Here is a 27,307-nt window from a genome sequence, read left to right as displayed (position 1 = left end):
AAAGAGTGGTCAAACATTGGAACAGTCTGTCCAGGGAGGTGGTTGAGTTACCATCCCTGGAAATATTTAAAAGGTGGGTAGACGTGGCACATAGGGACATGGTTTAGTGGGCATGATGGTGTTGGGTTGACAGTTAGACTCCATGATCTTAGAGGTCTTTTCCAACCTTAATGATTCTATGATTCTATATTAAATTTTCCTTCCTGAGTAAAACTCCTCAGAAATAGATCCACTCTTGATCTCCAGTTCTGGCTGGCTGAAGTATGTGAAATTGCATGTTTCACTTTGTGATGCAAAAGAAGATAGCAAACTAGAAAAATGCAGATACATACAGTTCACTCTTTAAACAAGCAATCATAGTATCATATATGTTGATAGCATTGCTTTCTGCCATGTATTTGATTTCTCTTAGGAATCAAGTGATCCTTCTGCAAGGTGGAGAGAAGAAAAAGCAACGGACTATTTCTACAAGTCAAATACTCAAAAGTGAGACGCCATTTCTTTTAAAAACAGTTTTTGCTTGTGCTTTGCTTCATTTTTTCATCTTCTTTTTGCTACTATGCACCTTTAGGTAGCAGGACATATAAGAATACAAACAATTTTTCTATCACTTGGAACTTCTGGTGTTTTAACAGCATTTAGCATAGGATTCATCTCATGAACTTTAGTTATCTAAAAGCTTGCATCCAGTCTGTGCCTTTCATCTCCACTTCCTCTATAGGCAGTGAAGAGAAACTGGGGTTTCCAAAAGGGCATTCTGTACATCTGTCTTCAACACCTGTAACAGGCATGATATGAATGGTGTCTAATCTCTATTTATGTCTCGTCTTACTTAACTGACTATTCAAATTCAACAAAATAAAACCCATCATCACTGTAAGCTTATTGGAAGATAAACTATCTTTTTCAATTAGAGAGTGAGAAAGTTTTAAAGAAGATAAACCTGTGAAACTGTACCATAACTACTTATTCCCCAACAAGCAACATGTAATTCCAGACATTTCATTTCCCTTTAAACTAGAAATATACACCTTTGTTATTTTCTACATCCTTCTTTGTCACATAATTCCTTATTATCTAGCTACGATGTCATTCACTAATGATTATACGGGAACTTTTTTCTCTTCTTTTTTATTGTTGATCTAGAGCTTATGAAGAAGTTCCTTGGGATAACATATTACCTTCCAAAATCCAGCCTCCAGAATCAACAATGGAGGTGTTGGCTGATCCTGTTTCCCAGTGTTTCACAAAAAGGAGATACAATCCTGAACCTGAAATAAGTCAAGTCAGTGAACAATTTCTTGCCAACTGGTTTTAGGTTTTGCTAATGAAATGTAGCCTAAATTTTGTGTAGGTCATACACATAAACCCACAGCAATGTTTTCAAATAAAACTAGTCCCAAGTGAGCATTTAAGGTCATCAGCACACTCCAGTAATTGCCTCAAATGATTTCATATTTTTTCCCTCCCCCGCCCCTGTAAATTGGTACAGAAGAAGATGTACATGCACAGTACAAAAAGAGAGGATAAGGATATTGATGAAAAATTGGTTGATAGGAATGATGCTGTATCATAACATATCTCACATTAAGTTAGTTGTTATTATTAACTGTAATACTTACTATTTTTACTAAACTAAAATTCAGTCCTGCAATTGGTTCTGATTGCTGCATGAAAATCTATTAAGCCAAATTAATTAGGTAATGTTGCCTTACAAGAAGCATCTAATTATGATTTTAGGTTGTTGGAGGCTTCTGGGACAGATTTCAAACAAGATCTTTTACCTCTCCACAGAGACCTGTTGATTTGTAAGTTTCATTTTTTTGTGAATATCGGGGTCCTCTGAACACTTCCTTTATGAAGTCTGCATACTTAATTATTAATTATTAACTTAATTATTTCAGAAGACTAAATTTAGCAGCATTCTATAACTAGAGAAGCTAAGATATTCAATCAATAACTATGTGAAAAGTATGCTCTAACATGCTTCTCCTGTGAGAGAGTTAAATATAAAAAGCATAACAAAAGGAATCTGCAAAGTGAATGATTGTAACGACTGCATACAGTTGATGTTTTCATTGAGACATGACGTTTATGAAAACACCACGGTAATCATACACTTGTACAAACGCAAGGTTTTATCTGCTGTAGAATCCAAAACAATCTCAGAGTGGAGCATTTTAGATGAGCCCAGAAAAGGAGGTTCAGAAGGGTTCAGATAAGAGGCAGGTAGAGACGGGGAAGGAAAGGTTGGTCAAAGCAAGATAGGAAAGCTGGAACTCACCTCCTTTCCAGGCCATGAGCCAGCAGGTTTGCTTGGGCAAACTCAATGGACAGGTGTGCTACTGGGCATAGTCAGGCATACAATGGGAGAGACAAGTACTTCTGCAGGGTGGAAGGGAGATAGAAAACACTATCATTATGGTTTCTTGAATGTTGCTCTTTCAAAGGAATATACACATGGCCAGTGAGAGCAGCTTGCAGGGACAGACCAAGAGAGAAATTCAGACCTGGTGTTAAATTTTCCTGTGTTCTCAAGAATTGAATTAGAGAAGTGTTACAAGTAGAGAAGCAGTTCATTTTTAAAGAAAACTTGCTTATACTATCCTCGGAAATTAACTGAAGTCCCAGTATCTGAGGATGAAGATTAAAAGACAAGTAACTGGGTCATTTTTAGCATATATGCCAATCTAATCATTTACCACGGTCTTTTACCAAATTCAAATGAGCATTGCATCATTCCAAGAGCAAAACTTTGACTTGTCACCACCTCTCTTTTGAGACCTCATAAATATTCTATCAGAATATTCTGTCTGGTGAAAAAAAGGTGATTGATCTATTTTGTCTTTAACAGTGTAAGCCGAAGCTCTCGAATCTGTCATATCCCTTTGTATACGTAAGTACAATGTCCCTGGGTTGTTTCTACTTTCTACATTTTTGATTAAGCCCAAGCAATCCATCTCTCATTTTCTGAAGCAAAAGTTGTAGATGGCCTATATTATCTAATCTTAAGGTGTTTTCTGGTGCCAAGGGAGAGCGTGTGCTGAGTCTCCTCTGCTTGCGGGTGACTCCAGCCTTTTACCTGTAAACTAGAAAGCAGGGCCCATTATGTCCTTTTTGGAACAATATCCCAGTCTGATTATGGGCATAGCCAAAAGGACATGAGATGACACATTTCTATCTTATTTCCATTCTTCCCAAGCCTCCTCTCTGCGTGTATGTACTAGAGCTGTCATTTGTTATGTGCTGCAAGTTCAGCAGATGATTGTTTTCATCTTGGGACATGCCAAGCACACAGGGCAGTTCATCTCCGTGTTTTTTCTTGTGGACCATTTTAATAAATAACTAGAATTTTGGACCATGCAGTATATGGTTCAGCTGCCTCCACCAGCTGTCTTATGAATAATGTACATATCTTTGATTTCCTTTCTATCCAAACAGTGGCTGTGTTGGTGCAGTAAATTTTGAAGACATTGACAATGCTGATGTAGACTTAATCCCACTTAACCATGTGCGAACTTCAAAGCCTCGCTACACAAGCACTGCACAGTATGTTTCTCTTATTAGGGTGATTTTGAACTGCCTCTTGAGTTTTTGTTACTTGGGAAAGGGGAAAAAACAGTTAAAGAGCTGGTCTTGGGCAAAAGAATAAAAAAAATTGGGGGGAACATTCCTTATTCTTTTTAATAACTTGAATGAGGTCTATTAACACAGGAAGCACCAGTGGGCTTTCAGATTCAAGGTTGAACTTGAAGAGTCCTTTTTAATAACTGAGTCGCTAATAAATGGTGGTAACTGCAGGGTAACTGCCTACAGTGGTCAGTGTAGGTCTGTATACATGTAAGGGACCATTCAGCCTAGATATACAAAATCAGTCAAGGAAGCTGATGATACAAAATGAGCAGAGATATGTCTATTGAGATTTTATCCATCTACTTGTCTTATGGTAATCTTAAATGCAACCTGTTTTGACTAAGTATGAATTTGTCATAGAACATTAAGGCCTGATTCTTTATTGTATCACATTAGTGTTATAGTTTCAGGGAAATTATGCTCCTAACACCATGCATCACGCTTTTCAACCAGAAATGTTGGTTACGGTTTTTTTCCATCCAGGAGTTGCTCTGTGGCCCCAGTGACCCTGCCATCCATCTAGTACAGGATGGTTATAGTGGACTGAATAATTGACTGTCAGACCAAAAGCTACCCTTAGTGTGCCCATCCTGGGAAGTAAAAGCTGCCTGTGGTAGCACCAGTGCAATATACTGTCTTAGTGTGATGAACTCTTCACTATCAGCAGACTCTGACCTAGTCTGGGATGGAAATCAGAGTATACTCTCCCTCCTGCTGTTAACCTTGCTAGACTATTTGCTAGACTGAGTTAATTTTAAGAACTCAGCAGGCACCTTGCCCATTTTCTCAATTGAGAAAGGCTGCATATGACGCTAGTCTGAGCACATCTGCTAGATCATACCCCAAAACACCTGACTAATGGTTCCTAATGATGCTGAGACTACCTAACGCAGGCATTCCTGTAAATGCCCAGAAGCAGGAAATAGATTTGTGTTACATTCAAGGCTCAAGTGCAGAGGACATGGAAGAGAAGGTTCTGAGCTTAGCATGCACCAGGAATTTCTGTTGATGCCATTCTGAATAGAGTTCTTACTTCCAAAAAAGCTATGTTTATTTTCAAACTATGACATGCTTTCATACTTCAAACACTTCCTGTTCTTTACTATTAATAACAGGTCTGTTGGGTAGAAGTGCATATGCCATTCTTTGATGACTAGTGTGACTTGAATATTGCCATGTTAAAAATGTGTGATTTTTAACTTTAGCCACTAGATGGCCTTTGAGTTTGCAAAAGCTCCCTGAATGCCGTTAGGAACACCTCCTGACTTCTAGCTAGATCACGAACTTTGACGTGCAGAAGTTTTCACTTTAAGGCTTTCCTAAAGTTCTTTTTAGTAGCTTGAGCTGGAATTAAGCATTTATTTGCAGACTTTTGAGAAAGTAAAACGGTAGAAGTAACAATATAATGGTAAGAACTAAAAAAAGGTAAAACAAAAGAGGAAAGAGACTGTTCTGTTTACTTAATCAGATTTTCTCTTTGCATAGGCCTTTCTTTTCTGTCCTTTCATTGCTCTTGCACAGTCCATATTTGTGAGGAAACTACAGAAGGGATACTTTGTTGGGGGAAGCAGAGGGAGAAGAAACTGTAAAAATATTTCCCTCTCTATTCTGAAGAAAAGGCATAATGCTGGGCCTTACATATGGCAGAGTATGTGCTAAATATTCCTAGTTTCTGGGAGCTGCCTTGGAAGTAGCTGGAATTTCTGAGCTCCACCTTAAGTCTGTTCATTTCTGTTTCTTACATCAGTTTCAGGGAGAATGCATATCCTTTTGTAATGCGTCACATGCTGCCATACTTGTGGGGAATAGCACATCACTCTTCACACAGCCTTATTCACTACAGCAGTAGATTCACAGGCAAAATAAGGTGCTAAGCATTGTACGATGATCAAATTTGACCCATATTACTGCAACCAAACTTATTAATGTCAAGCTTTTATGTGCATAATGTACCGTTCTGATTGTTTTATCTCACCTCCTGCACAAGTCATCTGATTTCTCACAGCCTTCATCTAACTTGTAACTTCTGCTTGAATTAGAACATAAAATAGTATAAAATGATTATTGAAAAATGTGCTTTAAAAATACAGCACACATAGCATACAACATAGTGCTGAACAGGGATTTCTGAGTTTCTGAGCTATTAACCCTTAGTTCTGCCATGTCATACTGCTGTTGCTGAAGAGCTTTGAAGAATAGAAGCTGATGTGTGCACTGTGGTGGAGACAGACAGAGATGTTGTCTGGAACTATTTGCAGCAGTATGGTATCATAGTGGATTTGTAAGTTTGAGCAGCAGGTTCTGTATTACCTTCTCTGGTATTCTCCATGTTATTTTCCTGTTTTTTAGTGAGTGAGGCCATGGGTTTCATTGATTTCTGGCAACCAGGAGACCAAGATCTCTGAGATCTAAAAGATTCTGACATCTCAAAGCTGTGAAAAACTCAATTCCACCTGAAAAATTCTATTAAGTTCTTCATAAAGTATATTTATTCTCTATGATTGTCAGACATCGAGATTGCTATGATTTTAAGCAGAAGAAAGAGGAAAGTCAGAAAAAAGACACAAAAGTGATCCCTATAAATCTTTTTTTCGCTTTGTGTGTTTGCCAGTAGTTCTGGAAAGATGTGTGAAGGTATTAAGGCTGCTAGACTCCCACCAAAATCCTTGAGAAGTTAGATATATGCTTTGGATTTAAAAGCCTAAATATGTTTTGTAAGTCTGTAAAATGTAAAAATCTCTTTGCAGATAGTCACTTTCACTCTTTCATGGACTAGCAGTTGCACTTCCTGCCTCTAGCACTTGGGCAACAGCATCGGCGCTCAGGCATTACTCCAGAGTGAGACACTATTCTTCCCCAGACCATGCAAGAAAGTGGTTGCCATTCAAATTATTAGCAAAGCTGAAACTAGCTAGAAGTCATCTGTCATGTAATTTTGCAGAGACAAACAGGAAGAGTGGTGAACCTAGGCATGTTTTGTATGTTACCCTTGCACCCACCCTCTCTTCCTTTTGGCAGAACAAGAAACCGTCTTCTGTTTTTCTACTTTTTTCTTAAGGAATTAGAAAAAAGATAAAAGTCATGACTTATGCTGCAGTTGAGCCTAAAAGCCCCTAGTATAAGACCAGTGGTGTGAAAAGCTGCTGTGCATATACCCAACACTCTAGGTAATACCCTGAAGTCCTTACCGTGCAATTTGGAAGTTTTGCAGATGGGAATCCAGGTGCAGTGGGATTAAGTGATTTGCCAAATCCCAATGGGAATCTGTAGCACTGTTAGGAATGAAACTTCATGTGTCCTGAGCCCTAGCCTGTGCCTTCTTTTTTTACCAAACTCTGAGCTTTAAGCTATTGAAATGGTGCTTTGCTCAAACTTGGTTTTAAAAAACAATAATTAGCACAAAATGATGGCCATAGTTCTTAAAAGTTAGGCTGAGACAAAAGTGAAGACTTAGGAATCTAAGTAATTTTTTATCCAGTTTTTCTCTGTGGTTCAGACATGGAATAGCTGTGGGAGCCTTCACCACATGTAAAAAGCCATGTCATAAGTGTTGTGACTCATCTAGAAATGCTAAATTTATGAATCTGAACCTATTAATCAAAACTATGATCTGGTGGCAGTCTGGGATGATCAGTGGGCATTTCCCTAAGGGAGCTGCTGAAGTGCTTTTCTCAGGCAGACTCCTCATCTTCGCACTTGACCAAAGATCCTGGATGGTAATTCAGTTCCTCTCGTTCTCTTCCAGGCTTTCATTAAAGCCTGTCTTGGGGGAAAGGGATCAATTACACCATCTCTTGAGGTCTGTTCCAGCCCTGGAATGTAGCATCACTCTTAATATCCTTGGTTTGTGGATGCACTCCTGAATCTGCTTTAGGATGAACTTGTTCCTCTCTTTCATCCTTTGTTATGTTGCAATGTGTGCCTAAAAGCTGGAATCTTCTATCATTTCTTTGCCAAGGGCGACATACAAATCTTTAAAAAAAAAAGAGCCAGTCAAATTATTAGGACATTGTTGTGAAAGAGCACTCTGAAAATCACTTTCTAATGCAGTCCTTTTTCACCAACAGATCTCCAAAAATCTTTTAGAAAACTTATCATGATCTTGTTTTACAGCTCAGTGCTCCATCAAGTGGACTACATTCTCAGAGCACAGCAGTTGTAGGCTTGAATCTCGTCTTTTTATGCCACTAACTAGCAAGGTTCCAAATTGAATGCTGTGGTGCTTTTTTGTATTTTCACTGTATGTTGCTTGTGCAATTTTATTAGGTATACTGGACAACAATTGGCCAGTGGATCAAGTGGCTTTTGTTGTATTTTTAAATTTACTGACTTTTTGTGAATAGTTTCTTTTTCTTGTGGGTGTTTTTCCAACTTTCTCTACTTGTCTGCCTACTTTAAACTCTCTTCTTGAATTTGCTTTCTTTTCTTTCAAACCCATGAAGTGTACATTCCATTGGAATCAATGAGTTAAAGGTATCTGCTTAACAAGATTTCCTGAACAGGGATAGAATTGAGTATTTGTTCATATATTTTGCTGAGACCTCTGCAATTTGTTTTAGAAGACTTTGGCATCTGAATTGATTATGTCTGTTTTCCTTGGTTATTTTTTCTTTGTTTCTTACTGATTTGATTATTAATTATTTGCTTATAGTATTTATTTATTTGTGGAAGATGAATACTGCATTTGGTTTTATATGTCACCTATCTAACTATGTAGGGAAGCAAATGAGAGCTAAAGAGTATGTTTTGTGCAGCCAGCCAGGCTTTCAAAAATAGCTCGGCAACCACACACGAAAACCAGAATTCTGAAAGAGCTCACATTCTGGGTGCATGTTGATTGCTAAGCTCCTGTGAAAATCTGGCCACAAACACCACAATGAAACTTTTAGGTGCAGAGCACTTCTAAAAATCTGATCCCCTGTGTGTAACTGCTGCTCCAACCCAAATGTGTATCAAGAAAAAGGAGGACTGCCTGAATTCTGAGGAAACACTGTATTTTCAGCTCCCTCGGGCAAGTTACACCAGGGAGGAAACTTTGCAGCACAGCTACGGTGACTTCCAGGAAGGCTCAGACGGCTAAATTTTCTGGGCACTTTTGAGAGACTCCATGTTATTAATAAGTGAAAATATGTAATGACCCAATTCATTCTTTCTTGTTATTAAGAACTACTTTGAAAAGAATCTCTCTCTTATTCAGAAGTGCATTTTGAACCTAATAATTTTGAAAACCATACAGAAACTGGTTGTTTTACTGCATCATATGGATTTCCAACATAATCGTCTGCTGTTCTCTTTTTCTTAAACATCTTTATAGATATGTAATTTTGTATAATTCTCCTCCACCCCTAGTCACCAGCTTTTTCCTTTGTTGACCTCTTCCCCAGTCATCTGCTGAAACACGGTTATGCTCTATGTGGTATTTTAGTTCTGCAGGTGTTTTAAGGGTCAATGGAAAAAAAGCCTCCCACGCTGGTGATGGGGATTTCCTCTGTAGCATTCATGGGCAGGGCTCTGGTAAATGCTCAGTCTGTCAGACACAAATAACTCTCCTTCTTGGCATTGTTAGAACTCCCTTACACCCTCAGTGAGTTAGCAGTACTTAGTGTAGCACACTTAGTGCATTCCAGCGTACGCAGCCACAGTTCATATCAATCAAGTGTTGTATCTGCCTTGTGCTTTCCTCTTGTGTGTGTCTTTGTATTATAGCACAGCAACTTCCTGATTTCATACTGTGGTACTTATTGCAACCTACATCTTGAAAAGTGACAAAAAGAGTTAGGACAGAGATTATGTTTTCTTGTTTCACATTAAAAGCCTCTGCCTCCAGAATTAAGTAAAAATTTGGCAGTCATTAACATTTTAAAACATGCTACTCATAATTCATCAGCTCTCATAATACTCAGTAGAGGGCAGTGCTTACATAATACATATGCATTCTAACAAAGTGTTATTTACTTAGCAGCACTTTTAAAGCATCAACTAATTAATTGTCATAACACTGGTAAAGTAGATTATAGTATTCGTTTTTGAAAGATGAAGACTGAGGAGGCTGAAGTGACTTGTCCAAGGCCATGGTTGTCTGTGTCAGGGAGAGGACAGGATCTGACCAAAATCCATTTCTGGAAGCAGTTGATTGAAATAGGAACTTAATACATACAGTTTCTAAGAAGACAATGTCCTAAGTGTTCAAGTCCTGCAGTTCTTGCACCAAGCTATTCTCCGAAACTATCCTTTATTCATGGTTTCTCAAGCACATTGGGCAAAATGCTACTATCACATCAGTATATCTGTAGTGACTTCAGTCATATTTCTTCAGTGTAGTCAGCTTCCAACTGACTGTGTGCATGCATCCCTTATCATTTCAAGTTACCACAGAAACCTCACAGGCCACAATTAGCTGGGGACAGGACCCTCTGCTGCCTTGCACCTTGCATAGTCATTTTCATGGGCTGCCTAAGAGCTTTCCCACAATGTATCTTTTCTTCAGAAACTGACAGCTTGTCCACCATGTATGCCTTTTTAGTGATTTTCCAGTTTGAGTCATTTGGGGGGTTGAGGGTGGGGGATGCTGAAATATCCTACTTTGACATTTTCCAAATGAGATTTTATTGCTGGCTTGAAATGTTTTCTTGTTTCTGAAAAATATTACCCCCTACTACAAAGGGGGGCTGAAAAAGTTGAAAGCAGAATAAAAGTGTTTGAAATTGTAGAAACAAAATGTTCCAGTTCAAGGTGATTCAAAATATTTCTGGGGAATTACCATTTTGATGGTTTTATCCTTTTAGAAACCCCAAATCCATTTGTAAATACCCATTCCCCATCCTGCTTTGATGGCTGAGGGAGAAGGGTATGAAATACAACCCTGAATGCTCTGGTCCCATTCTTCTCTCTGCATGGAGCACCTTGCTTTGACTTCACAAGTTCTCTCAGGTATATTCTTTCCCATACAAGAGTGTATGCATTGAGTTTCCTGACATAGGATCACATCTGAGGCATTTTTACCACAGGTTATTCCACTTGGCAAATAGGATTATGGAGTAAAAGAAGGGCCACAAATGTATGACATGTCAGTCTTCCTGGAAGGGAATTTGAGGTGGAAGCCAGTTGCAAGTCTTATGTACTGTGAGTGAGACCTGAGAGGCCTGCTTTATAATTGCAGTAACCAGAAGAGCTAGTTAATAACTTAATCTGGTGATTTAGTTCTATAAGACTTATACAACAGTGTTTATAAGAAAGAGTAAGATGTTAGGAACTCTTTGCTCGCAAGGTAAGAATCTACCGGATTGCTTTCACTAGACAGAATTTTTGCACAAAAAACTTGGATACCTCAGTTGCTCAAGCTGAAGTGCTAGATCCAAGGTTTTCAAGAATTACAAATTATTTGGGGGAATCTTGATTTTGCTCCCATAAAAACAGCTGACATGGAATTTACATGGCAAACCTGGGCATCCAATGCCCTGGAGACACCCCAGACCATCACTTCCAGCTGCTGCTTCAGAACAGTATGTGTCTCCTGTGGGTCCTGTGCTATAGGGGGTTATCTCAGATACCTTAAGGCATCTCAAAGAGCTCTCAATGCCAGTATGGGTGGCCAACTAAATTAAGTCCACACTGTTTTTCTTGAACACTACCAGGAAATAAAAATCTTCAAAGACATCCCGAGATGGACATACAAAGCAGAGGCACACCAGAGCAGAGGCAGTCAGAATCACCACATTCCACTTGAAAAATCTTAGAGCTTGCACAGATTCAACTGCCAACACTGTATGTTTCTTATTGGGACTAAGAGCTGCTAGCATGATAACAAGGAAGTGTATGAACAAGAGAGATGTCATGGTTACAGAAAGAAAGCTTGATGACGACAGCATAACCACAGAGGAGTTTTGAATGTTGCCCAGTGGTAGCCTGGCGCTTAGTTGTTTTCTTTGGCAGCAACAATCTGGTTTAGCAGCTCGTTAGAGAAAACACATAAGAGCTAGACAGCATGATCCAAAAACAAAAAACCAAAGGGGTATTTTTTTAACCTCAGTTTCTTCTGCTTTATCACATACATAACCACAGCATATTTTTGCATCTTCTTTGCAGGTTCCTAAGAGAGCAGCTGCTTTACTGTTAGTGTAAGCTTTCTTACTATCCTGGTACTTTTAGCTTCTCTCTGCCCATCTCTCTTCTCTTTCAGAGCTACATCCTTTCCACATGTTATGAATATACCAACTTCTGTCAATCCTTCCTAACAGACAGTCTAGAACAAATCTTCATCTTGGGTCATTTCTCAGGCTTGATTTTTGGGTAACGTTTGGCCATTCGTGGTGCTTTTCTTTTTTCTTCTAGTTTTGCAAGTTTTAAAGGTCAGAAGATTTTATCAACCAGATGCCTCACAGTGCAAAATGTATTTGAATATCTCGACAGTTGTATAGTAGTTATGTGAGCTAACTTCAAATAGGCTTATAAAATGTTGCAAGTTAATATGGGGCTTCTTGTTGTGATCTCCTTCTCTTCTCTGTAACACTCATACAATTTCAAGGAAGTCAACGGAATTTCTTTATTACGTGTGAGAGGTGTATCTTTGTATGTAGCACATCACCAGGGTAATAAAACTCTGTTCATAGTCTGACTGATTCCTTCGAAGTGATATCACATTTTCGGTTTTGGCTGAATGCATGTGCTTATACTTACAGCCACCCAATGTCCATTGTGTCCCTCAGTGGGATCCCTGCATATGCAGATGAAATTTTCTACACAGAGTTACTTCATCTGCACATAGCCTGACAATTGTCTACTTTGACATGAAAAAGCAAATTTGTCTGCAAGCCATTTTGTCCAATTCTGAAAATGTTCCACTGCTGTATTATTTTTTCAGGCCTACTTGTTACCCCTGCATGGCTGCTATCAAGAGAGGGGGCAGATTTGTTACTTGCTCAGCCAACTACTTGGCAATTCCCTATAGGTAACAGCTTCCCAAGTGCTACAAAACCGGCATACTGATTCTACCGTCTTCTCTGGAGGGTCACGTACTGGAGCATAGCCCAGGGAATAAAGCAGTTTATGAATGTATGGGTTAGTGCAAGGCTATTCCAAAATAAGACAAAGAACTAGATGGTCTTTCTGCTAACTATGGGTACAAAGACTACAACATATACCGCAAATGCTCCTGTGACCAGTATAGTTCACCCACAGTCCTTTGTTATAACAATACATTGGTACAGCATTTTGTCATTACCTTTGCTATTCTGGTGAGGAATTTCAGACCCAAGTTTCCTAGTACACAAGTCAAAGAATTTTCTGATAAATCAAGTCTCACACATATGTCCAGTTTTGCATCCTGTGCTGAACTTAGTTGCGGAGAAGTAGCTGATCAGCTGTACTGAAACTAATAGCTCTATGCACTTTATAATTAAAGGAACTGTTCATTTTTACACAGAGTACAGGGGAACCAAAAAATACCTCAGAGATTATTTTAAAGGAGGCACTGTTATCATTCATGCGGTCTGAAGACCTACAAAGGACTAATGCAGGCAAGGTTTACAATCCCAAGTATTTAGTTGATTCAGTGGATGAAACAGCTTGTCATGATTTCTTACCTCCATGTGTATGGGCGGTCTGGATATATGTATAATTCAGTAGTGTTCTATTTTGTGCTGTCAATATAGGATAGTACTGATGATACTCTCTGACTAACTTCGTGTTGCAAAAAAGCTGTCATATTGGGAGTTTAGATTGTTTTATTTTTAATCTTTATGGATTATCTCTCTGAATTCATATTAGTACCTTGTTCTTTCTTTTTTGCTTTTGTTTTGTCCATCTCTGCTTCATTTTGCAGCAATTGCTATCAAAATTTTCTGTTGTGCTACCTCAGATAAATAGAATTCTTTCCTCCGTCTCTTTAAGGAACTGTCTATTTGAATTTCACATTGAAACTTAGCATCAGAATTAACAAAAGGCTTTAGGTTTCCAAGATGTGGCACATACTATCTCAGTCCACTGGTGTACTCAAGCTAGAATTTCAGTTGATGTGTCTAAGCAATGTTAATAATATTACATATACATGTAAATACATTCTTAATAAATTCTAGGGGAAATTTGGAGAACTTTAGAATCATTTAGGAAATAATTTGTGGTTTAGGCCATGAGAAATCACACTCGTTGGCCTAAAGCCTGCTACCTAAATTCCATGTTTGAATCTGGAACCTAAATATGAGCTAAATCTGTATCACATTTTTAAAGAATATTTCCTTGCTTTTTGTGCTCTTTGCGAACCCCGTGACCCCATTTGTTCTCTGAGATTAAATGTTGCTTGTAATCATGAATACCATACAGATATTCAACCTAAAAAACGGTGAAGAAAAAAAAAGGAAAAGTCACTAAAGAACTCACTTTTGCCGTGTCTAACCAAAGATTTTGGGTCAGATCATCAGCTAGATCATCATGAAGTTGTTTCACTGATCTTAAAGAAGCTATGTCCGTTCATACATTCTAAGGACTACTCATTATATTATGAAGAGTTTTGACCCATCCGTCTTTGATAAACACTAGCTATTTTAGAACTGATCTGTAAGTCGTATTTCAAGCCTATAGTCATTTAATCTACTCTTTCTCCAACCCTCACCCCCCTTTAACTTTTTCCTTTAGCACTCCAAATATCCCTGGATACACTGGCAAGGTTCATTGGTCAGCCACCCACCCGGCAAATTCTAATCTTCCATCAACAACCCCATCAATAATTGCACGAATGCATGGGTAGGTATGAGGTATACTTCTCAGCTTGTTCAGAAAGATTACAGGGAAAATCCTAATTGCATTTATTTAGTTAAAGAACAATTAAATATTAAGCATGACATTCCATCGGCTTAAAAAATACAAATACAGTGGGGTTGGATCCCACCACATTATTGTCATGCTAATCTGAAATCCTTTTGAGGTTTTAGAATTTTTCTGGAACATTGTAAAGTATGTATTGGGAAGGTACCTTAACACTGAGGTAAATCATGATTTCTAAATGTGGATTATTTCTACACTGAGAAATTTTTTCTTTAGCTATGGTCACTAAGTCATGCTTAAGTGACTCTTTTTTCTTGATTGATTGATCTTTGTGTGTTTTGAAAGAGTCCCATGAACGTCAAAGTTAAAAATTCCCAAAAGAAAAACGTGTGGTGGTGTGTTTCCAAAGTGGTGTTGGCAGACTTGTAAAATGGGTATTTGCTATACAAAAATAGTTGTTAAGAATGGGGGGGTTTACTCAGACGGCAGTGAGAGGCAAAATCATGCCATGCCCCACACCGATGCAGGCCAGGACCCTGTGACTATGAAATCATCATAGCCCTACATCACTGTTGTGGCTACTTGATGAAGTGAGTTAATAATCTTTATTCTCTCTTGCTCTTCCATTCAAGGCTTGTTAAAACTACGGGCCAGTGTAAGAATTTAGGTGTCTAACTGTTGTTGGTTTCAAAAGAGCTGGACACCTCAGAACAGCTGAAAAACTGTTTTCCTTTTGTTAGCAAAAAGAGCTTCTGACTTTGGCAAAGGACCAACCTACCCTTTCTCCCAGTAGCTTCAGAATAGCTTAGTAACTATTTGTTTCCCCTCTCTCCTTTATGATTTTGTGCTTTAGATTCTGATTTCTTGTTATCCATAATGATCTAGGACATGGTGACACTATCCCAAGTTTCCATGTTTTCCTGAGAAATTTATCTTCCACTGAACTGTTTAATTGGCCTTAGAATTCTGTTCACAACACATCACACTTCTTTTTCAGCACTGCCAGTGAAAAGTATCCAGAAAAGGCATGAGGAGCTTTAGGGAGCTGCCTAGCTTTTAAAGAATTCACCTTGTCAAGTGTTCCATCGTTGTGCAAAATGCACTGACTTCCCTTTCTGCTGCCCTCCATCCGTTCACCTCTGCTCTTTTTCTCTTGTGGTTATACTTAGAAAATAGGCAGTCACCTGTAGTCACAGTTTGCTGTTGACAGGGAATGAAAATATGCAACAGTGTCATGAGTCTCTATAGGCTAATAAAGCTGAACAGCCTGATGCAAGACTAACTTGCTTGTAAATGTCACAGGCAAATAAAAAGGCAAATGCATCTTAGCAAAGATCATTGACAGACTTCAGACAGATACCTGATTTCAAGAGCAAAAAGACAAGCGCCACTGTGATCTAAGAAAGGAAAGCACATGTGTTACTTCCTTTTACTTTCTACAGGTGTTACTGTGGCTGTAGTTCATAGTGGATGAATTTTCTTAGTTTTTAGTGGGTAGCAAGAACGGGGTTCTCATTCTGCGCTAATGGAGACTTTCCAGAACCAGGACGGAATCCCCTGACTTTTTTGAAGAAGGGTGTGTAGGAACAGATAGCGAGCATAATCAGACCCAGACATTGTAGACCAGGTTTTACCACCCTTTTTCTGAGCTGAATGGTACATTCCCCTGAGGGCAGAACCACTGGTTGCAAAGTTGTAACAGTCCTATTTTACTTTCTCTGTGGCCACTTGAGGACTAAGATCGTGTTCACTGACTTAGATGGAGGATCGTAGCCCTCTATGAAACTGCTATGTAAAACTATTAGGGATGCTGGGAATCTCCCTCCAACATTGGTTAGTGATGCCCATAAAAAAGAGATGTTTAACATTTGATTCCTTCCCTTTGTAAAATAAATGATAAAAGTCCTGCTGATTTCAGTGGTCACAGATCAAGCTAGACTGTAGTGGAGAGGTGAAGAGAAGAGAGGTTATTCCTGGAATTTGGGGTCAGACTACCCCAATTCATCTCCACATGCTTTTCATGTAGGACGTGATCTCATTCTTACTGTTTTTAAAATGGTGACCCCTTTTTTTCTCTTTCATCATTCTCAAGCCATGACTGTAATAATTTCTCAGAAAGTAGCAAGCGATTGCATGTGTTGGATGTTTTTATAGCTGCTTTATTTGACATGTCTACAATATACGGTCAGTCTCCTGAAGACAATTATGGGTATCAGAAGGAGTCTCTTGTCTACTGCTAACATGGTCTAATAAATGTTCCTGTTAAAAGTATCAGCGATATCAGATAGACCAGGCAGCATGCAACCACTTCTGCACTGTATTTCTATCGCATGGAGCTTCCACAGTATGTGGGGCAAAATCCTTTATACCTGTTTTAAGCATTCTGAACTCAACAGGATTGTATAGGATATAGAACAGAAGAAATATGGTTTCTTCATCTTTGAATATGAATAGTATTTTTATATGTCGAGCTTTATTGACGTACTTTTATTGTATTTTTATTTCCAGGTAATCCCAAGGTGAAGTCAGAAAATTAGGTTTCAAAGTCCTTTCGTGCAATTAAATTCTGGCAGCATTGTTTAGCTTTTGCATAGGAAGAAATGTTTTATGTTTTGTTTTGTGTTTTGTTTTGTGTTTAAATGAACTGTCCATTGCTACCCAGAAAACACAAATTCATTTGCACCACGAGTTGTATGGAAATGTGTTTGCCTTGCCATAGTTAATATAAGGTAGTGCTGGATTTAGTTTGATTTTAGAGAGATGGATTGCACCTTTTCAGCAAGTTGCTTTGGAGATTTCAAAAAGGATCTTTAGGTCAGAAGAAAATATTTTTTGTTTGGAGAGTGAGTGAACATAGGACTCTGTGGTGAGTTTTGTGTCAGCCCTGCTTTTGATTAGATGTTTTGCAGCAGAGGGGCTACACCAACTTAGGTTGTAGATATAAGATTATTTATAGTGCCTCTTCCTGTAAAAGATTAGAAGAATATCAGAAGTCTAGCATAAATTCTTCCCTCCCAATCCCCAGCATATATTCTAATCCCCATCCCAGTATTCTCTACCACAAGGACTGGGCATCTAAAGCAGGCATGATATGGTGCCAGCAAAGTGTTTTTTCTAGACTTGAAAGCCAAACCTCCAGCATCACCAGTTAGCCCTCCAGGCACTACAGGGCCTTATGTGCTTGAATGCATTCAGCATCCTCATGGCAGTTCTCCACAGTGTGCAGGTTAGTTGTGAAGCAACTGTGTGTGTCCAAGGCAGACTGAAAAGAGGCAAGAGGCAGAACATACATACCTTTCTTACAGTTGCTGTAGGGATCTGTCTTTCAGCACATTATATATATACAGAAAGTAAGATTTAAAACTCTCAGGAATTGTTCTTAAGGGGGCTCTTAATTGTTCTTTAATACCATGGAATATTGCAAATTATTAATATTCTCTGAGGCCAATGGGCATAACTGTTTATGAAGGATGCAGTGAGAGGGAAGAAGAGGGAATGTTTAGCAAGATGAGAACACATTTTAGAAGTCTTTTTTTCTCTGTCTTTTTGTGATTGCAGATACATAGCAAAACATGGAAGCTCGTCTCAGTATAATCACCAGGGACCTTTTTCTCAAATGGTGACTCCAGTTAGTCCTCAGAATTCTTTCAACAAGAGGGAACGAGAAACTATTACAGTTTAGAAAGTGTCAATCCTTTTTACCTGCATAACGGAGAGCCTCACTGTCTGACAGTGAGGAGGAAGGAAATGTGTGAAGATGTGTGGATACTTTAAATACGGAACAAAAATAAAATAACATAGAAGTGGGTGTTTGTGGTAGTCCTTATTACATTATTCTCATATTTATGACTTACTAGCGTTGACAGTTAAAACCATATTAAAAACAAGAGGAGTCGTAAGTCAAAGCTTGAAACTTGCTCTCTGTACTGAATTGCCCTGTTAACTAAGGTAGAAAATGATGCTGTAGCTGTTCCAGCCATTGACATTTTGTGTGTATATATATATACACATACACATGCAATGCAGACACACATACGTAAATGTACTATTAACTAAGAAATCATTACAGACCAGCAGTCCTTCTTACCAGCTGTCCTAAGCGTGCCTTGCAAATATGGTTAAATGTCACAGAGTGAGATTTTAATCTTTGCCTGTGCTGGCTCTGTGTGTAGTAGTGAATAAAAGGAGCCAGGTTATATTCTCTGGTCTGGAGGCTAATTAAGACTGTGTGGCTTGCACCCATACTTAAATTCTCTTATGCTTAAACTGAAAACAGTTAAATAGGGAAGATGGAGGGCCAGTACTTACGTCTTTGTCTCAGCACTGTTTTATTTTCTGGTGTTGGTGTAGACATCATGAGGAAGTTGCATCCCTGAGAAAGAGAAGACCAAATGTGAATTTGTACTTCAGGGAGTTCTACTGTGCTCCAGGGGCCAAAATAGTCCAAATAGTTTATTCTAATAATTTGGACAGCCTGGCAGCTTGCTCAGAGGTTTCTGTCCTGAGGTCTCTGGTGAGCTGTATTCCCAAATCATCTATATTGCTGCTCTGTTAGCTCTCCTGTTTGCTTTTCTCCAGTAGGCTTTTGAGGTACCTATGTGTGTAATACGTTTATAAGAAATAGCTTTCCCATATCCAGTTAAGGGCTTTCTGTGAAGGATTATAAAATGCACCATTGGCAAAAGGCCTTTTCAAGAGCAGACTGAAGACTCGTTGGAAATACTGAAAGGTATGGAATGTAAACCACAGAGCCAGAGGACAGCAAATCCACAGAAAGAACTAACATCCCTCAACGAAGGGGTTAGATCCTCAGCAACTATAATGGGAATTGAGCATCCAAATACCTGATGCTGCTGTGCAAATCTCAATCATACACAATATACAAGCCCCTAGGGAACGTGAGATGACAGCTAAGCAAGACAAGCACTGACACTAAGGTCTAACATTTCTCCTAATAAGACTGTAGAAGATTGTTTATCCTAAAGTGGAGCAGAAATATTCCAGTTCTTGAAATGTCTGACCTAACACAGAAACTATATCACTTTTAGCTCTTTGTATTTTCATCATGCACAAAACACAGATACCTGATTTTTTTAAAAGAGATGCTCTCATCTAATCAGTTTCTCTGTATGCATTAAATTAGAACTTACGGGTACACATGCAAAATTAAAGCCTATGTATGTACAGGTACAGGAAGGATGCAACCTGCCTTTGCCTTTTGTGCTTGTCCATTTTGGAGCTGCACGTGTATACAAGTCAGTGAATATTTTAGACAAAAACATAGTCTCTTTTGCAAATTTGTCTTATTATGTCCCATTAAATTATTATGTACCATATAAAGATATTTGCAAATTTGTTACTGGTTACAAAGGCTATGTTGTTATATGCTTGAGAAGGATTCCAATCAAATCTTTCAGAGCCCCAACTCTTCAGTGCAGAGAGGGTAAGAATGTAGGAACTGTCTTTGTGCAATGCAATGCAGCGTCACAGGCTATATCTTGAACAGAAACTTAAATTCCATTCAAACTAGCAGATGAAAACAGATTACATTTTAAACCAGCAGTGGGCTGAGAACACTGACTGCAAAGACAGATGCCATCGCTTGAGTAAGTTCAGATTGAATGTTTTATGTATAAAAATATTTTACACATGGCATAATTAAAGCACAATAATCTGAGGAGATGGGAGCATTTAAAATGGGGCAGGTTCTCAGCTGGATAACTCAGCGTAGTTTTCTCTGACTTTACAGACTGGTTATGAGCCAGAATCTCTACATCTAATGAGCAAAAGCTGTGTGTTAGAAATCCTTTAGCTAAATAAAAATTGTAAAAAAAAATGTAAGGATGTTCTACACTTCTCCATACTGCTAGATCAAGCTGAGGAAATTTATAAACAAATAAACAGTGGGGAGGAAAGGTATTTTTTAAAGTCAGTTTCTAGTTACTTTCAGTTTCTCTGAAAACTTGAATGAAGAGCAACAAGCTCTTGGGCTTAAAGAGCAAATGGAAGGGAAATGCTTGTATCCGAACTATAAAGTCCCTCATTTCACTTAAAATAAAATAACAAAAAGCATGTTTTCAAACTGTTTTTCCCATTAAGAAGTTCTTATGATTTTAACAAATCTGTATTTTGATCCTAAAATTATGAGATAGTATTCCTTGAAACCTCAAGGAGGGAAAATTTTCATGTGTTGAAACGAGCATACAAAAGCAATAATTAAAAAATAGGTACGTGACACATTCAATACAAGGCCTATTCGTATTTCTACTGGCTGCAATAGCATTGCTCTTGGTAGTAAAGACAGAAGGGGACTCTTGCCATCATGTCAATCCTATAAATAGCACCACTAGATTTAATCTGAACCCTTCTGGATTCATGCAATTCATGGTACGGTGGACTGGTTATTGCTATTTTAAAATTTTCTGACTCTTCCACACGATCCTAAAGAGAAACAACCCCCCCTAGAATGTCTTTTCACTTGATACTGTGGCATATGATATAAAGTATATGATATAAAGGATATGAAAGAGGGTTGCTATTAAAGAATCTTAGTTTTGGCTCCAGTTGGAAACCAGTGAACAGATACTTTAGTTCATGGGAGAACTTCTGCTTTCCATCTGTTAAACGCCTTGCTGAATCATAGATGTTGTTAATCTATACACGGTGTTCATAAAGCAGTCAAATTTCAAGTCACTAAAAATCATTTTTGGATCTGTTCCTTTGAGTTATGGCATCGACACCTAGATGAACAGGAACAGACTTGGCTTCCGGTGTGTAGTAAAACCACTGAAAAACAATGCTGCCGTGAGAGAAATGGTTTCCTGGGTAGAATTTAGTTGGTTTTCCTTCTACAGTCTTCTAAAGCCTTCTGAAAGTGTAGTCTTCTAAAGCAGACCATTTACACCACGCAAAAAGTCGCTACATTCACAGCTTGTTTCGTAGAATTTCTCTTTATAAGCAGCAGGCTTTGGAAGTGAAGTGATTTGAAGTCATTTTGTGTAAAGTAGTTGTTAGCATAGTGACCATGTTTTTAATATGATCACTTCAATGTTCACAGTAAATAAACATGTCTTAAACTACTCTATTTCTTTCTAAATATCTCTAAATAATACCTATTTTTTTTTGTATGCATAGCTACTAAACTCCTTCAAATACATTTTTGCATTATGTTGAATGGATTGATCATAAAGAAACATTTTGACATGGAAAAATAGACTACAATAGAACAATTATCATAACTCTAGCTAAAGTTCATATTTTTTTAGACTAGATTCTTTTCCCTCTCGCTCCTTTCAGAAATACACATTTTAAAAAATTGGTTTCCTTTGGTTTGTTTGTTATTTTATTCCTAATGCTTCTCATCTGCCATCTAGTAAAGGTCATAGAAATATTAATGTACTTCCAAAGCAAGAGGACCAAAAAGCTTTGCTTTCAACATAGCTTAGAGTATGGGGATGCAAATTGCAAAAAATCAGTGGCCTGTATCTTCTCACAGAATTATTTAGTAATGAATATACCAAGTGAGAGAGAAATGTCTGTGGGTAAACAATACACATAAACAACTTCATGGTAGGAAAATAATATGATATAAGAGGCTGTGTGATCCTAGCCTGAAATCTTGAAAATGACTGGAGAAAATAAGGTGGTTATAGAGGAGACAGAAACCAAAAGCATATAATAACTGGAAACTTTGTTTTGTTTTGCTGTAGAGGGAAATATTTTTTATTCAATAAAGTACAATTAAAAATAGAAAAACATCATAACCAAATAGACAATTTGTGTTGCTTTCAGAAATTATTTGAGAGATTCAGAAATTATTATTTGGGAGATAAAGTATGATTTACTTGAAGAAGTTTGGCAGAGCAGAGGAGAAAACAAAGTTTAAGTGGGGTATTCCCCTCCACTGGTGGCTACAAGCTCCTTGTTTTGGGTCTCAGCATCTCTCAGCCACTGCCTTCTTTTCTCTCCCCCCAGCTATGCGGGACTCGAGGTCCTTATCTCACACTTTAGAACCATACTCTTGTGCTTTTCCCAGTGTGTGGGAATACAAAGTAGCCCTGCAAAGTGTATATGGAGCCATTGCAGAGGAGATTGCTCCCAAAATATGACCTATCGTGTGCTGAGGCAGGACAGCTGCTTATCATCTCATCCATGGTCCATTTGTACTTCGAAAATATAATTGCTAGCTTTGTAGCAAGGAGTGAGGACACCCCCTTCCCTTGCAAATACTGTTGTGTGACATTTAATGACGGTAAGAAGTCAAGACTGCCTCATATCTTCTCTGAAAAACAGCAGCTTTGAAATCAGCCTGAGGAAATGTGTCTCAGTAAAGGCTGAGAAGGAAAATAGCCCCCCAAATCATCCCCTCATTTACTAAATTTGATTTTCATTGGGGGTTTCCCAGAGAAATAGGACTCGGGCCTGAATGTAGTTGCTTATGGGACTTGACAAAGCTGTTGCTGCTGCTGTGTGCTCATTACTTAGTCTAATAATGAGCATACGTAGTATGTTTATGACACACACACACATATATACACACACACACATGTAGGCCCTAAGTTCAAAGGTCTTTAAGCACCCACGTTCCACTTACTGGTGGTTTCGTTTGCCTACATGTGCAACTTTGGAGCATCACTAACTCAGCAGCTGGGTAACATTACAGCACTGTAAGTGGTGTTCTTTTCACCATGGATTATACTGCAAACTTCTGACAGTGTCCTATCTCTGCTACCATTAAAAAGATAATAATCAGGTTCCATCTTTAGATAAAAGGCATTATACGGCTCCTTGTTGTCACTCTGCATGAAACAAATCTGTATGTGTAAATGATATGTACACTCATTCATTTGGGATTTTGCTGTGAATTTCTTCAGTATTCTCACAATTGGAATACAAAATGAAATTTCCAGGACTTCCTAATAAAGATCTAAACCACACAAGTAGCAGTATGAAGGAATTCAATGGAACTATTCACATGAATAAAATTATATTTGTGCAGCTTCTCTCATCTTTGATGTGGCCCTTTGATTCAAGAAATTATCCCGATATAACAAAGTACTTACAGACAAAGCTGAGCACAAGCACATTGCTGGCTCTCAATTTTATAACAGCATACACCTTGCTGAATCCCGTGGTGTAAACCTTCTTGTTTATATCAATGACCACTAAAAAACCTTAGACTTTCTCCTTAAAAACTGAACTAAGTTTCTTACAGGACCTCTATGCTTGTTGAAGAAAGAATGTTCAATGTATTCTGCACAGGGTGAAAGTAAGACTCTCAGCTAATAAAATTACTTGCGGCTTTCTATGATGTCCAGTTCACCAGTGACTGCTAGTCAATTCGGGATAAAAAGCCTACCCAAGATGGGAAAGAAGCCCAGTCCAGTTCACCAGGCACAGACCTGAAAGTTAGGGCTTTCCAATTTACCTACATCATGCTCTTAGTTCTCTTTACCTTCATCTCCTCCACACACACACTCTTTTAGTATGGGGATAACAGCACCTTGGTTTGTAAAGAAGTAAGAAAATCAAGGACTCAAAGGGATAGACGAAACCTAAGTGCTCTTACTATTTTTCTGTATTGAAATTAAAATGTGAGCTAAATTCTTTTCCTGCAAGCTCCATGTTGCTCTTGCCATTTCTCCATTTGTCTAATTCCAGCCCTAACCTGAAGAACTGTTAGTGTGAAATCTCACAGAACTTCCTAGGCTCATTTCCATATTTTTTTTCTGACAGCCTTGGTGGGACAATTAAATAATTTGGATAAGCAGTCACCCCAATCAAAGTATTTTCCAGTTAATTAGCAGATCAGATATCAGTGAAAAAAGCATATAATTTTATTAGCCACCATCAGTTTGACACAGTAAATATGCTAGTATGTACACATCTCAGATAATGACACAGTCAGCAGGCTGTAAATCAAACTAATTTACACTTAAAATAATTAGAGAATAAAGGAGAAATGACTGGAATGACTGAAGATTTCATAGAAGGCAAGCCACATCACAAATTTAAGTGATTAAAAAGAAGAGTCTTAATGACAGCCTTGATAAAGCTGCCTAAATGCAAGGTAACTCGAACTATTTACCTTATCAGTAAACTGGACAAGCTTCAAGGGAAAAAAAAAAAAATTAAAAATGCAAAAGTGTCCACTGGCTTCAGTGCTATGTAAATCGGGCTGCAGCTTTCTAATGGCTAAGGATTAGGTGCATGGAGGGCAATATATGCCTAAAGCAGAAGTCAAGTGGGATTTAATTACTCAAAAACTGAGATTAATTCTCCTCCCCACAATATACTTCAAGCTGCACAACTGCCAGTGCATCCTGAAGTTGACTGGCCGGAAAATTCCCTAGATACTGAGGCTGTGTCCACACTGGTGAATTAAAACACGTCAAGGGCCACTTGATGGCACCTGGGTCAAGGAATGACCAATATTCGTATTGTTAACTTGACGAGACTCCAAAATAAGGACGCCACCAGTAAGAAGAATTGATAACTCCTGCCAATTTCTGAATTTATGTCTGAGATGTTTTTGGGTGGGTGGAGAAGAATGCTGTTTGGCATGAACCAAAAATATGCCAGACGCTATGTTAAAAATCTGATAGTATAGCTGGTCCAGTTGTACAGCCAGGAACAGTCCCCAGTGATGTTTAATTCGCTCACATAGATGCAGCTGCATAAATTTGCTTCAGAGCTTGCACAGAATTACCTGACACAGTGCACACATAAGCCAGATCAAGTTCCAGAAACCAACAATAACAATAAAGAAACAGTTTCCCCAAGCAGCCTGCCCCCTGTGAATTAGGATATGTCCTTGGGAAGGTATGGGTAGGATTCACAACTGCAATGGGAATAAGATGGCCATAAGCCTCAGAAAAGAATTGTGGAGTCATAAAAAAACGTAGTTTGAAGTGGAGCTCTGGAGGTTGTCTATATAAACCTCCTGATCAAAGGCAAAGCTAGTGTCTCTGGGCCTTGCTCAGCTGGATTCAGAAAAATCTCCAAGAATGGAGACTCCACAGCCTCTCTGGGCAACACGATCCAGTGCTTCCCAACTCTCCCTGTGAGCATCTTTTCCTTGTATTGTCTTTGTTACAATTTGTGACCATTGCCTCATGTCACTTGGCTTTGCACCTCACAGAAATGTCTGGCTCTGTCTCTTCTGTAACCTTTATTTGGTTAGTTGAAGATTGGAATTACACCCTCCCATCTGACTGCTTTTCTTCAGGCTAAAGTAACCCAGTTCCCTAGGCCTTAGGTGATGTGCTCCAGCCCCACAACCCTGTGGCCCTGCTCCAGACACTGTCCAATTTGTCCGTAGTCCCCTATCTTCAGGCAGCTAATGGTTTGTCTGGCCTTGTTGAATCCTTTAAGCCAGGAGGCTACTGAACTTCCATGCCACATAAAGGAGATGTGGGAAAGAGGGAGGAAAGAAGGGAAAGTAGCTTCCCCGGGTTGTTTTTGATTAGGAAGTCTCTTGCAGACTTTTTTTTGTTGTAAGTATTGTTCTCAGTAAACAATAGGGTTTTATACAGACACATAGAGTAAATATGCTAGTACGTGTGTGCATGTGTGTGTATATATATGTGTGTGTATGTGTGCGTGTTTATATATATGGATACATATGTGCGTATCTCCCACTGGCTGGGTTAAAGTGGCTACACACCGAGTGTTTCAGACAGCCCAGCTGCAGGTTTTCACCTGTGCCTGCAGCTCCTCCCTCTCCTTAGGCACTGTTTCCCACATTCCCTTTGTCTAAATTAGGGATGTGGTTTCCCCTATGAGATGGGCATACCTCAAAATTTGACCCTGTGCTACCTTTAGGGCACTTACGCTCTTTTTCTGGTTTGGCCCTGAATGACTGCTCATTATAAGAGAATTTACTTACATATCCATTTTTGCACTGCCCCGGGAGCAGTGTGTTACCTGGCAACTCTAAACCCCCCTCCCCAGAGGCAGTTCTGTAGCATGGATGCTATTTTTCAGCCCAGGACAGGGTATCAATTGACTTGCAACAACTAACCTGCTTCCATACACCACTTGCTGGTAGCGTGCTATGAATTTCCTTTATATCAGCTACGCCTCACTCTAATTTACCTTTCAAGTGGGCTAATGAAATGCAGTGCTACAGTCCAGCTGTATTAAAAAAACACAAACAACAACCCACCCCCACCAGTTCTGGAGTACTGAATAGCGGAGAAGAAGAATCTAATATGACAGAGACAGGCTCCCGTCATATTTGTAAAACTTTCCCAGGAAGGAAATCCTGTCAACTTTCAAAAGTTCCTCATCTATCCAGACATTTCAGTTAGAGCTGTGTTTTTGTGTATAATAAATTGCTTCTAGTTGGCTGAAAATCATTTTTTAGCTCTTATCTCTGTGATCAGTTACCTCTGCTGTTCTTTAATGGCCTTCACCTCATTATGCAACTAGTCATTAAAAGCTTAGTATCCAGTACAATGGTAGCTTATGTAAAGTGATCTATGAGAGCTTTATATAGGCTTACCAGCCGCAGCCTTAATTTTACTCATTCGTCTTAATTTTTTGTAATCATTTTTTGTAAAGAGGGTATAATGTCAGGCATGCTTCCCTGCTACTGACAGATCCAATCTAGCAGATAATTACCATAAGGAAATTGATGCTTTAGTGTGCAGGGGAGAATTTAATTTACTCAGACATCCTACAGTACAATGCATTCCAAAAGATATGAGGATTTAAGTTTTTAAGAAATTAAATTTCACTATTTAACATGATTACTTATGTTGAACATCATTAACTAGCTTTTTTTTTAACTGTTTGATATAATTACAAGAACAGTTATTTGGTCTAAAATCCAGAGTCGTCTTTAAATAAGGGTTAAGGATCCATGAAGTGCAAAAAAGAAGGTTGCATTCTTTCTCTCCCCCTGTCCAACACC

At 38.6% G+C, this 27,307-nt stretch overlaps 1 protein-coding gene across 1 annotated transcript; it reads left to right on the top strand.

Moving 5' to 3' along the window:
- Nucleotides 1-412: 412 nt before the first annotated feature.
- LOC104078472 (uncharacterized protein C7orf72-like) lies at nucleotides 413-18,073 on the top strand (the record flags this gene model as incomplete). Its single annotated transcript, XM_009580119.1, has 7 exons — nucleotides 413-486; nucleotides 1,147-1,285; nucleotides 1,741-1,808; nucleotides 2,855-2,896; nucleotides 3,442-3,549; nucleotides 14,263-14,370; nucleotides 17,950-18,073. Coding segments are annotated over 7 exons (663 nt in total), but the record flags the coding sequence as incomplete, so codon positions are not given.
- Nucleotides 18,074-27,307: the final 9,234 nt, after the last annotated feature.

Source organism: Fulmarus glacialis, unplaced genomic scaffold, assembly GCF_000690835.1.
Source record: "Fulmarus glacialis isolate BGI_N327 unplaced genomic scaffold, ASM69083v1 scaffold8676, whole genome shotgun sequence".
Classification (NCBI taxonomy): domain Eukaryota; kingdom Metazoa; phylum Chordata; class Aves; order Procellariiformes; family Procellariidae; genus Fulmarus; species Fulmarus glacialis.
Note: the sequence above shows the minus strand (reverse complement) of the source record. Positions and strands in the feature narration are given on the sequence as shown.